The sequence below is a fragment of the Oryctolagus cuniculus genome, chromosome 4 (assembly GCF_051225735.1).
Source record: "Oryctolagus cuniculus isolate XC-2025 breed Fujian yellow rabbit chromosome 4, ASM5122573v1, whole genome shotgun sequence".
NCBI lineage: Eukaryota > Metazoa > Chordata > Mammalia > Lagomorpha > Leporidae > Oryctolagus > Oryctolagus cuniculus.
This window is the reverse complement of record NC_142870.1, coordinates 75,216,027-75,229,256: the sequence shown is the minus strand read 5'-3', so window position 1 is coordinate 75,229,256 and position 13,230 is coordinate 75,216,027. Positions and strand designations below refer to the sequence as shown.

The window sequence follows — 13,230 nt, the reverse complement described above, 5'->3', positions numbered from 1 at the left end:
ACATTTATGGAAAGTCAGTAGCATTACAAATGCATCATCAGTTGGACTTAAACTCTACATTTGACATTCTCCAATATGAGAGTTTAGGCTACAGACTTTGTTTTTAGTTTGATTTCCTTGTGTTTTAATATAAATCACCACCTTCTTACTTTAGTGTGCTTTTGATACTTTTTTGTTCCCTGTCTTTTATGTCCTTATCTTAATGATTATAAAGTGTCCATTCCTTACTATCAGCTTCTGCCTTCTTTGAATACTGTTCTCTCTTTCCCTACCATTAAGCAGAATGGGCATAAAGCAGGGCTGTCTGGGTTTCTTTTTATTTTTTGGTAAGTAACAAAAAGGTTGCTAAGGTGGTCTTGCCGGGAATATCCTGGAAGGTGAGTGCTGTTATACCTCGAAATCTCTGAAAGTGACCTCATTCAGCAGTGTTTTTAAAGACCCTTTAAGAATTCAGTGGTGGAAACGGAATGAAACTAAGACCATAAGACACTTTGGAAATGTAATAAATCCAAACGTGTAGCCCCTTCTACATATCTGGTCCCTGTTGCTTGATGTTGCCAGTCCTGCACCTGTTGCAAACCCTGTGAATTGGTGCATGATTGTCCTCTGCTTTCAGCCATGAGTCTGTCTCCTGGCACACGTTCTAAAGACAGTGTTATCCGCGGTTCCAGTGTAGTGAATATTGATGTCTCCTTCTTCATCCCTTGCCTCACAGTAAATGTGTCCTTTATTGCTTACTTTTCCTGTTATAGTTCCCCCTTCTGCCCCACACTGCCAAATCCAAGGATCCCAGGATATTGGCAGTGATGTCATCCTGCTCTGTAACTCAGAGGAAGGCATTCCTCGGCCAACTTACCTTTGGGAGAAGTTAGACAATACCCTCAAACTACCTCCAACAGCCACTCAGGGTATGTACAGTACTGCTTTATCCATTTTATTAGTTATCACAGAAAATTCTGAGATTCACAAAGTAATCAACTGTAGTAGATTTTGAAAAATAACATACCGTATTTGTAACTGCTGATAAAGCTTTGTGAATTCTTTTGTGCTTTTAGCTTTAAAGGAAATACAGCATTTTCTTTCTCTTCTTTATGTTGCCTTTATGAAAGACATCTAGCCCAGTGGTAACTACATATGAAAATTCCATTCTTTAGAGTGACAAGTTAAAATAGCTAAATGGTAGCTCCTCTGAGTTAGCTGTGAGACAATCACTGAGGTTTCTATCAGAGAATCTACTTCCTACTTGACATAAAACTTCTTGTTTTAGTGTGAAAAAACATCTGCCTAGTCACAGTCTAATTAGAAGAGGAAGATAGGAAAGAGCCCAGGAAAAGGGCTCAGTTCACAGGAGATCCAGAAATTGATCACCAGATTGGTAACTATGGAGGAGATTTGAGCGTCCTAGGTAGTTTCCTGCATGTAAGCTCAGTGTTTAAATTTTATTTGGAAGGAAATATCCTTTAAAAACTGAAGACATTTTAGAAAATAAATGGAAGAAATTACAGAATTACACATGCAATCTTCCGTGACAGGAAAATAAAATTTAATGATCTTGAATATTGCATCATATCTAAAATAGAAAATATATCCTACAGCATTCACTGCCTATTTGCAAATCTCTTTTTAAGATTTATTTATTTATTTATTTATTTATTATTTATGAAATGGACACTATGGGAAATGGTGACTTGATCAGCATAGCCCTGACTGTTAATGAACAACTTAATACATTATCCCTCTTAGTAGTTTTTTTGTCTGTTCTACTTAATATGACTGGTTTAATTCTGTAATTAATACACAGTTATTCTTAAGTGTTGAAAATTAACTGAAATGTGATCCCTGTTAAACATAAGAGTGGGAATAAGAGAGGGAAGAGATGTATAATTTGGGACATGCTCAAGCTGACTTGCCCCAAATGGTAGAGTTAAAAACATACCAGGGGATTCCAATTCAATCCCATCAAGGTGGCATGTACCAATGCCATCTCACTATTCCAAGTGATCAATTTCAGTTCACAATTGATCATAATGAAAGGACTAAGAGTCAAAGGGAGCACATAAACAAGTCTAGTACCTGCTAACACTAACCGATGGAATAAATAAAGGGGAGAGTGATCCAACATGGGAAGTGAGATACTCAGCCGACTCATAGAATGGCAGATGTCCTAAATAGCACTCTGGCCTCAGAATCAGCCCTAAAGGCATGCGGATCTGGCTGAAAAGCCCATGAGAGTATTTCAGGCATGGAAAGCCAAGACACTCTGGCAAAAGATCTCTGCGAGTGAGATCCCAGTGGAAAGAACAGGTCTTCAAAGAAGGAGGTACCTTTCTCTGAAGGGAGGAGAGAACTTCCACTTTGACTATGACCTTGTCTAGACAAGATAAGAATCGGAGAACTCAGAGGGCTTCCATAGCCTTGGAAACTCATGACTGGAACATAGGGAGACTACTGATGCCATAGACAGGAGTGTCAATTGGTAAAGTCAACAACAGGAGTCACTGTGCACTTACTCCTCGTGTAGGATCTCTGTCCTTAATGTGCTGTGCATTGAGATTTAATGCTATAACGAGTACTCAAACAATATATTTCACTTTGTGTTTCTATGGGGGTGCAAACTGTTGAAATCTTTACTTAATGTATACTAAACTGATCCTCTGTAAAAAAAAAAAAAAATCAACTCCCAACTTGACTCTCACTGGGATTAAACATGACAATAGGTCTGATCTGATTTCATCATCATTTAAAAAAAATCATCTATTATTTTTCACTTTATGTTTCTGTGTGGGAGCAAACTGTTGAAATCCTTACTTAATGTATACTAAGCTGATCTTCTGTATATTAAGATAATCGAAAATGAATCTTGATGTGAATGGAGGGGAGAGGGAGTGGGAAAGGGGAGGGTAGTGGGTGGGAGGGACGGTATGTGGGGGAAGCCATTGTAATCCATAAATCGTACTTTGGAAATTTATATTCATTAAATAAAAGTTTAAAAAAAGATTTATTTATTTATTTATTTCAAAAGAATTACAGAGAGAAGGGGAGGGGAGTGAATGAGGTTTATTCAGTCCTCTGGTTCATTCCCCAGATGGCTGCAATGGCAATGGTTGGAGCAGGCTGAAGACAGGAGCTTCATCCAGGTCCGCCATGTGGGTAGCAGGGGCCCAAACACTTGGGCTGTTGTCCGCTGGTTTCCCATGTCATTAGCAGCAGGAAGCCAGATCAGAAGTGTATCAGCCAAGACGCAAACCAGTTCCCATATAGAATGCCAGCATCTCAGGTGGAGTCTTTACCCAATGTACCACAATGCTGGCCTCTACGTATCTTAATTTATATGTGAAAAGTTGAATTTCACTTCTGGGTATATTTCTACATGAAATTAAATCAACATATTAAAGAGATCATTGAATTCCCCTGTTTATTTTGCAACACTGTTCATATTAGCCAAGATATGGAATCCACCTCAGTGTCCATCAGTGGATGAGTAGATAAAACAAATAAAGAAAATCTATATACACCGGATATCATTCAGCTATAAAAATAGTGAAATTCTCTCTTTTGTGGCAACATGGATGGGAGGAAGTAGAGGTCATTTTTCAAAAGTGTAATATGCCAGACAAGGGAAGATAAATACTGCATGTTCTCACTCATAAATGAAAGCTAAAAGAATTGCTTTCAAAGAAAGAAAGAGTATAATAGTGATTACTAGATACTAGGAAGGACAGGGAGAAGAGAAGACAGAGGTTGGTAACAGGTGCCAAAATACAGTTGGATAGGAAGAATAGTAAGTTCTAGTGTTCTGCAACACTAGTGACCATAGTTTACAACTCACTTACATTTTATGAAGAACTAAATGAGAGGAGCTTTCAAGATCCAAACACAGAGAAATGTAAGGATATGGAAATTCTGATTATCCTGATTTTATCATTGCATACTTTGCACATGTGTTGAATTGTCCTGTCCACTGTGGATAAGTGCTAATTTATATTTATATAAATATATAATACACAGCTTTGGCAGTAATGGAGAGGCCCCAAACAACCTTCATTGTTCTTGGTAAGTTTGAATCATATTGATGGTGCATGTCTGTCATGGAAAAAAGATAGTCCTAAGTTGTATGAAGTTAGAAATACTGAAGAGCTAGCATTACAAGGCTTGAAAAAGCATACAAGATTCCTTTAAGAAACCCAACAGAAATGTTGATGTACCTTCCCATTCATTTTTTAATTAGCCTAGCCCCAAATTAATTATTTTTAAAAGCTCCTTTCAACATAATAACTTCGGGTTACTTTAATGATGACTTCTGGAATACTATTATTCCCTCCTGATTGTTCATTTCTACACATTTCAACCCCAATGTGGTCTAACTAGCTTTTTTTGTGGACTGACTTATAAATTTCACCATTTTAAGTGACATGCTTAAAATAACTCCTGTCTTGAAATACCAAAAACTATATTCAACTTGCAGATTTTCCAGCAACTGTTTCTGTGACTGTTCACCTTTCTGGCTCCACGTTACTTTTTTTGTAAAACAGGGAGATTAACAGTATCATATTCAAGGTCCTCTGTAGCAGCATTAAGATTCCATGGTTTATATGTAAAACATTTCTACAGAAGTTTGTATGGAGTTTGCAGTTACAAATAAACACTTGAATAGCAGCTGCTTGTAAGTTGAGAACCATCCATATTTGTTTCTGTGTAAGCGCATATCAGTCACATTTCTTGGTATCATCTTGGAACTTGAATATTCTTTGCTACTTTAATGAACTTGAATACCAATGATTAAAAACCAAATTGTCCAAATTCAAACTCTGCATTGATCATCAGAGTGTCTAGGACACCGTATCTATTGTAAAAATGTACATATTGAGTCTGATTTAATTTAAATTCACCTCTGATATTTATATTAATAAAATGAATCTCAAAGAAAAACGGTATTTTCTAAATCACTTAGATGAAGGTTTTAATTCAGGATGGATCCTTTCTGGAGACCTGATGTATAGCATGTTGACTATATTTAATAACACTATGTTGTGTGCTTGAGAATAGATATTAAAACATGTACACATAAGGATGGCTATCCAAGGATATATTAATTAGCTAGGTGTATATGTATATCCAAATATACCTAATTATATTGTATAGTATTCCATAAATATATACAAATTTTATTTGTCAATTATGCCTCAATTAATAGAAAACAAACTGAATTATGTGTAGGGTAGCTACTAAACAAAGAATTATCCAGCCCAAAATTGTGGCATAAAACACGCTCACATTTCTGGAATAAAGTCTATTTGATTGTGATTTTTAGATATAAAATACTCTTTTAAGATTACTAATTTTTAATAGAATTTTTGTATTAGTAATGAAAAGTGAATGATTCTTTTCTACCTTCTGTTGTCCTGGTTCATTTTTAAGTCAAAATACTAAACAGTCTCATAAAGTGAGTGTGAGACCTTAAGGATCATCTGATGATTTTGTAGAATTATCTGTGAAAGCTTTTCCTTACTCTGTTTTGTTGGTAGATTTTTCATTCAGTTTCTCTATTGGTAGAGGTCTGTTGAGATTTTCTGCAATGTCTTTGGTCCAAGTTCACACATAGTGAAATGAAGTTGCTAATTTTCTCAATATGAAAGCACATGAGTGTCTTTAAGAGCATAGGTTCTGGAGTCAGAGGAATAGTATTGAATCCTGGGTCCAGGAGTTGCTAGGTTTATGACCTTGTGTTTTAGTTTTCTCATTTTTTAAAAGATTTATTTATCTTTTTTGAAAGGCACAGTTACAGGGAGAGGGACAGAGACTGAGAGATCGTCCATCTGCTGGTTCACTCCCCAGATTACCACAATAGCTGGAGCTGGGCCGATCTTAAGCCAGGAGCCTCTTCCGGGTCTCCCGTGTGGGTGCAGGTGCCCAAACACTTGGGCCATTCTCTGCCCAGGCCATCACTGGGGAGCTGGATCAGAAGTGGCGAACTGGGACTTGAACTGGCATCCATGTAGGATGCTAGCAGCACAGAGGCTTAACCTACTATGCCATAGCGCCAGCCCCTTAGTTTTATTTGTAAAATAGCAGCTACCTCCTGGTTGGATAGAAATGAAACAAAAACACATATAAAATTTTAATAACACCATTGGGCATATAGAAACACTTATTAAACATTAGGTACTTCTAATTATTATGATGTTATGAATTTTTTAAACACTTTATGCTCCTGTTCACTTCTCATATTGCTTATGTGTGCCTTCCCTCTTTATTTATTTAGTTTTTTAAACTCTATCTTGCTAAACACAGCTTTTGATTTCATTCATTCTCTTTTACAAGGATACTTCAAAAAGTTCACGGGAAATGTGTATTAGAAAAACTACATGGATTTCAGAGTTTTTTGCACCAAAATAATCTTATCTTTTATTTCCATTTTCCCACAAATTGTTTGGAGTACCTTGTATAGTTGTAATAATCTCTGTTCTTTAATAGTTCACTCAACAGATATTTTTGAACACTTAGTATATGCCAGGATGCTCTAGGAACTGTGGATACCTTGTTGAAGAAAGCTGCTATCCTTCCATTTGTGGAGCATACGTTCTAGTGGGCAGAGATTGAATATTATGGATCTGTAATCCGTGTAGTTTGTTACAACTATGTGATAAGTTCCATAGGGAAAAGCATATCAGGATAGAATAGATTAGTTGGAGGATGAGGAGCTGCAATTTTTCATAAGATACTTAGAGTAGGCTTCATTGAAAGGATGATATTCTAGCAAAGATTTAAAGATAATGAAGGAATGAACCATGTGAGTATGAGGGTGGAGAGCATTTCGGGGCAAAGGGGTTGGACAACTGAAGGTCCTGGGCAGCAGTGTGCCTGGTGTGTTTCATGGATATCAGAGAGGTGTGTCTGGGTGAAGTATGCAAGGCACTGTCCAGTTGCAGGTACTAGGAGATATTAATCAATTGCATATGAAACTTGTTAGTTACATTGTTCAGCATTCTGTATCTTTGGCAATATTTTCTATGCTGTGTCTATTTTATGGGAAAGACATGTTTCAATACCACATGGTATGATTGTGTGTTTATCAATTTGTTCTTGCAATTACAATAATTTTTCTTTATCCATCTTGAACAAGTGCTTGTAGGTTTATTATATCTCTTTGATTCTCTATGCTTAATATACTTTTTGCATGATTTATAGAGAGCCATAGTAATTTTCTTTAGTTATTTCTTCTTGGTGTGTTTCTATTTTATACTTCACTAGCTTTTAGCCTCCCATTCCTTAAGTTTTAGATATTTGTCTTTTAAGCAGTGTGTATCTGGATTTAGTCTGGTTTTTGATCTATAATCTCACAAAGGACACAGAACCTGTGTCCTTTGTTTATTTGAATCCATTTACATTAATTATGATTAAAATTTAATTTCTAATATCTTACTTGATATTTTCTGTTTACCAAGCCTTTTCTTTCATCTTTTTGATATGATCTATTGATTATTTGAATATCCTTCCTAAACTTATTTAATTTTGAAGTTTTTTTCTCATAGTTATTCCTAAAATTCTTGATTACATAGTTGATTTATATAGCCTATAAAAATATCCACTCTCTTTTTCTAAATAATAACACACTCAGTGCTGGCACTGTGGCATAGTGGGCTAAGCCTCCGCCTGCAACACCAGCATCCTATTTGGGCCCTGGTTTGTGTCCTGGCTGCTCCTCTTCTGATCCAGCTCTCTACTATGCCTGGGGAAAGCAGTGGAAGATATCCCACGTCCTTGGGCCCCTGCACCCATGTGGAAGACCTGGAAGAAGCTCCTGGATCTTGGCTTCAGATTGTTTCAGTTATTAGGGGAGTGAACCAATGGATAGAAGAACTTTCTCTTTGTGTCTCCCTCTCTCTCTAGCTTTACCTCTCAAATAAATAAATAAATATCTTTTATAAAAAGAACATACAAAGCATTAATTCTCCTGTTTTCCATCATATGTGTGCACATTTCCCTTCACTTGTTTTCTCTGTTCTCTCCTGTTAGCCATTGTTGTTCCTTTTCATTCTAACCACCGTGAGTCGTAGCTTCCCTTTCAGATCTTAAAGTTCTGTATCTTTCTTTTATGTATTTTGGTTAATTTTCTTGGCTTTAGTATGTTCATTCCACATTATTTTTTAAAACTCTCCTTATTTCTCATTCCTGTTTTGCTGTTGTTATATTTATTACCAGTTTTATTTAGGATTATCCAGAAAGTCTGCAGTTTTCTTGATTTTTTTTCAGTCACACTCTTTTTTTTTTTCTATGTTAAATTTCCTTACTACTGAAGTATATACCCTCTATCAGGTATTAAATTGATGATCAATTAGTAGCTAATGTTCTCAAGTTTATCTCAAAATATCTTCATTTTCCCAATGCCATTTAATGTAATTTATCTCAGTATAGAAGTCTAGATTATCAGTTATTTGTCCTCAATAATTTGAAAAAAAATGTTACATAATCTTCTGGCTTTTGTTAATGCTACTGATAAACTACTATTTATTTATAGGCATTTGTTATTTCCTTTTATTTGTTTTTTAGATGCTTTTGTATTTCCTATTTTAGAGACCCTAAAATATAACTAGGTACAGGGTGAGCATTCCTAATCTGAAAATTTGAAATCCAAAATGCCCCAGTATTGAAAACTGAGTACTATTGGATTTTGGTTCAGTTTGGATTTTGAAATAGGCACTGGTAGTTCTGTGCAAATATTCCCAAATCCAAAAAACTCCAAAAATCCTAAGCATTTTGGATAAGGAATATTCAATCTGTTCTGGGTTCATTTTTGTTTGCCCTGATTTTGGCCTATGGTGTTTCTTAAATTAAGAGATTGTTATCTTTTATCAATCATGGAAAATTCTAGGTCATTGTGTCTTTGAATATATATCCTTTTCCCTGAGCTCTCTGTCTTTCCCTATAGCTCATAGTTTAGTCTTTAAGTTCCCTATCACTGTTTCTAAATTCTGTGCTCAAGTGGGTAGCTCTGCTTCTCTCTCTGTGGCATTCTGGTTATTTATTTTTTTATCTTTCAGATCATCACTTTTTTTCTTCTGCTCTGATTGCTGTTCATCCTGTCCATGGAGTTTTAAAATTTATGTGACTGTAATTTTTATTTTTGTAAGTTTCTCTTGACTTTTCATGTCATCACACACTTACTTACTGTGATGATTCTTTGTGTGCATAAGAATTCTTTTCTATTTCAGTTTCAAATGACACAAAATTATACATGCTTATGGAGAGTATAAGTTGATGTTTTATACAGGTATATATTATGTAATGATTAAATTATAATAATTATATTGCTGTACACATTTATTATTTCTTTGTCATGAGACTATTAAAAATCTTCTCTTCTAGCTTTTTTGAACTATGCCATACATTATTAATTACTGTCACCCTGCTGTGCAATGAAGCACTGGAACTTGTTCCTCTTACTTGTAACTGTAATATTTTACTTACTCACTAACTTTTCCTCATTATCATCCCTTCCTTATGCAGCCTCTGTCATCCACGATTCTACTGTCTGCTTTTATGAGATTAACAGGTGAGGGAGATCAGGCAGTATTTGGCCTTCTGGGACTGACTTATTTCACTGGACATAATCACCTCCAGTTCATACAAACTGTCACAGATGACAAGATTTCACCCTTTTTAAAATGCTGGAAAGTATTAAATTGCGTATATATGGCATGTTTTCTTTATCTGTTCATTACTTGATGGACACTTAGTTGACTCCATATCCCAGCTAATGTGAATAGTGCTCCAGGAAACACAGAAGCACAGGTGTCACCTTGAGAAACCAGTTTCACTTCCTTTGTGCTTGTTCCCAGCCGTTGTATTACTGGATCACAGGGTAGCTTTACTTTGAGTGTTTTAAAAGGATGTTAATGTTATGCCAGCAGTTTTGAAAACTTATGGAAAATATGCATACTTCTTCAAAAACATAAAGAAAAATTAACATGGAGAGAAAAAATTTTGAATAGCTCCATGCATATTTAAGAAATTTAGTTTCATTTTTAAAATGTTTCTCCACAGGTAACTAAATGTTTAAGTAGTTCACTGATGAATTCTACTAAACAGTTAAAACAGAAATAATGGCACAATAATCTCTTCTTTCATTAAACACAGAATTATCAAATGTTTTGCATCCACTTTTAAGAGTCCAACATAACCCTGATAGCAAAACCTAGGTATAGGGAAACATAGCATTATAGAACTATAGCCATGATTAATACAGATGAAAAAAACTTAATAGCAAATAAAACCCAGAAACATATGAAAATAAAATGTATTAGATTTTTCTTCTCCTTCTTGTTTATATCTGATCTGATATTGAGATTTGTGCTTTCATGTGTTTTCATATTGGTAGTTATCATTCTTTTACTTCTTTTTTTTTAAAAAAATGATTTATTTGGAAGGTAAAGTTAGAGAAGCAGAGGCAGAGGCAAAGAGAGATCTCTTCCATCCCCTGGATCACTTTCCAAATGGCCACAATGGCTAGGGTCAGGCAGATCTGAAGCCAGGAGCCAGGAGCTTCTTCTGGGTCTCCCATGTGGGTGCAGGGGCCCAAGGACTTGGGCCATCTTCCACTGCTTTCCCCAGCCAAGGCAGAGAGCTGAATTGGAAGTGGAGCAGCCAGGACATGATGTGGTGCCCATATATGATGCCAGCACTGCAGGTGGTGACTTAACCCACTAGCTAAAGCGCCGACCCCATCCTTTTACTTCTGATGTTTATGGGAATTTGGCTAGAAAATACTTGGCAAGGTCCAGTCCTGATCATGAAAGGCTATATTTAACAGGCAAGGAATTCAGATGTTATCTGTGAGATTCAATATTCAGTGACATGGGGGCCAGCGCTGTGGCATTTGGGTAAAGCTGCTGCCTGCAGTGCCGGTATTCCATATGGCCACCAGTTCATGTCCCAGCTGCTCCACTTCCAATCCAGCTTTCTGCTATAGCCTGGGAAAACAGTGGAAGATGGCTCAAATCCTTGGGCCCCTGGGCCCTCATGGAAGGCTTGGAAGAAGCTCCTAGCTCCTGGCTTTTGATCAGCGCAGCTCTGGCCATTGCAGCCAATTGAGGAGTGAACCAGCGGATGGAAGACCTACCTCTCTCCCTTTCTCTCTCTCTCTCTCCGTCCCACCCCCACCCTTTGCCTGTCCTTCTCTCTGTGTGTAACTCTTTCAAGTAAATAAATGAATCTTTAAAAATAAATAAATAAAAATTATTTAATTAAAAAAACAATATCCAGTGACATGTATGAAAGTGAGAGAAGACAGTCAGATGTACATTTTAGAAACAGCGTGAGCAATCAGTGTGAAAGATTGCCAGGTAAGTCACAGATCAGAAGCTTTGATAATAGCTATACCAAGGAATGAATAGGGCTTGAACCAAGTCCCTAGTGATGAGGATGGAGAAGGAACAGGTGGAAGGGTATGATTCAGGAGAGACTGAAGACAAATAACAACAAGATGCAAGGCTTGATTAGATGTTGGAACTCAATAAAGAGTTGGAATTACCTGATTTCTGTTGTGGACAACTGAATAAATGTTGCCATGTTAACTTAGAGAAGGAATTTGTAGATGTTTGCTTGAAGAAGGTTAGTGACCTCTAGGACCTGCAGGTGGGAATTGAAGTAATGATAGTGATAACACTTCTTCATGTGCCATATCACTTTAAAAATTAAAGTATAACAGTTAACATAGAGAAATATCAACACAAAGAATGCACTGAAGTAAAGTTAAAAGCAAGTAAAGTTAAAAGCAAGAGTTATATTTCTGGAAACCCAGACAGAGATGTGTTGGAGAGAAGTGATCAAAATCTAGTCAGTTGGTCTAACTTATAGCTGTTACCATAAATATGTGTTGTCTTGCTGCTATTAGTGAATCATTCTTGCTAATAAATATTAATATATTTTACATATTCTTGGTGATTTTTTCTTTTTTGTTTACTTTTTAATTTTTATTTTGTTAACTTTTCTTTAATAAATATAAATTTCCAAAGTACAACTTTTGGATTACAGTGGCTTTTCCTCCCCATAACTTCCCTCACACCCACAACCCTCCCATCTCCTGCTCCCTCTCCCATCCCATTCACATCAAGATTCATTTTCAATTATCTTTATATATAAAAGATTAATTTAGTATATATTAAGTAAAGATTTCAACAGTTTGCACCCACACAGAAACACAAAGTGTAAAGTACTGTTTGAGTACTAGTTATACCATTAATTCACATTGTACAACACATTAAGGACAGAGATCCTATATGGGGAGAAAGTGCACAGTGACTCCTGTTGTTGATTTAACAATTGACACTCTTGTTTATGGTGTCAGTAATCACCCTAGGCTCTTGTCATGAGTTAACAAGGCCATGGAAGCCTTTAGAGTTTGCCAACTCCGATCTTATTTAGACAAAGTTATAGTAAAAGTGGAAGTTCTCTAAAGGTACCTCCTTTTTTGATGGCCCATTCTTTCCACTGGGATCTCACTCACAGAGATCTTTCATTTAGGTCTTTTTTTACTTTTTTTTTTTTTTTTTTTTTTTTTGCCAGAGTGTCTTGGCTTTCCATGCCTAAAATACTCTCATGGGCTCTTCAGCCAGTTCCGAATGCCTTAAGGGCTGATTCTGAGGCCAGAGTGCTGTTTAGGACATCTGCCATTCTACGAATCAGCTATGTATCCTGCTTCCCATGTTGGATCGTTCTCTCTTTTTTAATTCTATCAGTTAGTATTAGCAGACTTAGTCTTGTTTATGTGAGCCTTTTGACTTAATCCTATCATTATGATCAATTGTAAACTGAAACTGATCACTTTGACTAGTGACTTGGCATTGGTACATGCCCCCTTGATGGGATCAATACAAACATCTACAGCCAACTTATATTTGATCAAGGATCTAAAACCAATTCCTGGAGCAAGGACAGTCTATTCAATAAATGGTGCTGGGAAAACTGGGTTTCCACGTGCAGAAGCATGAAGCAAGACCCCTACCTTACACCTTACGCAAAAATCCACTCAACATGGATAAAAGATCTAAATCTATGACCCGACACCATCAAATTATTAGAGAACATAGGAGAAACCCTGTAAGATATAGGCACAGGCAAAGACTTCTTGGAAAAGACCCCAGAGGTACAGGCAGTCAAAGCCAAAAGTAGCAATTGGGATTACATCAAATTGAGAAGTTTCTGTACTTCAAAAGAAACAGTAAGGAAAGT

At 36.3% G+C, this 13,230-nt stretch overlaps 1 protein-coding gene across 6 annotated transcripts in view; it reads left to right on the top strand.

Annotated features, from left to right (window-relative positions):
* The window catches only part of IGSF11 (immunoglobulin superfamily member 11), a 367,364-nt gene that overhangs the window by 342,833 nt on the left and 11,301 nt on the right, over window positions 1-13,230 (top strand). For 5 of the 6 annotated variants that reach the window (XM_089331731.1, XM_089331730.1, XM_070072174.2 and 2 more), the window contains one exon: window positions 753-908. The exons of the other annotated variant lie outside the window; for it this stretch is intronic. In XM_089331731.1, coding sequence (XP_089187857.1) covers window positions 753-908 — 156 coding nt within the window. The remainder of the gene's footprint in view (window positions 1-752; window positions 909-13,230) is intronic. 6 annotated transcript variants of the gene reach the window in all.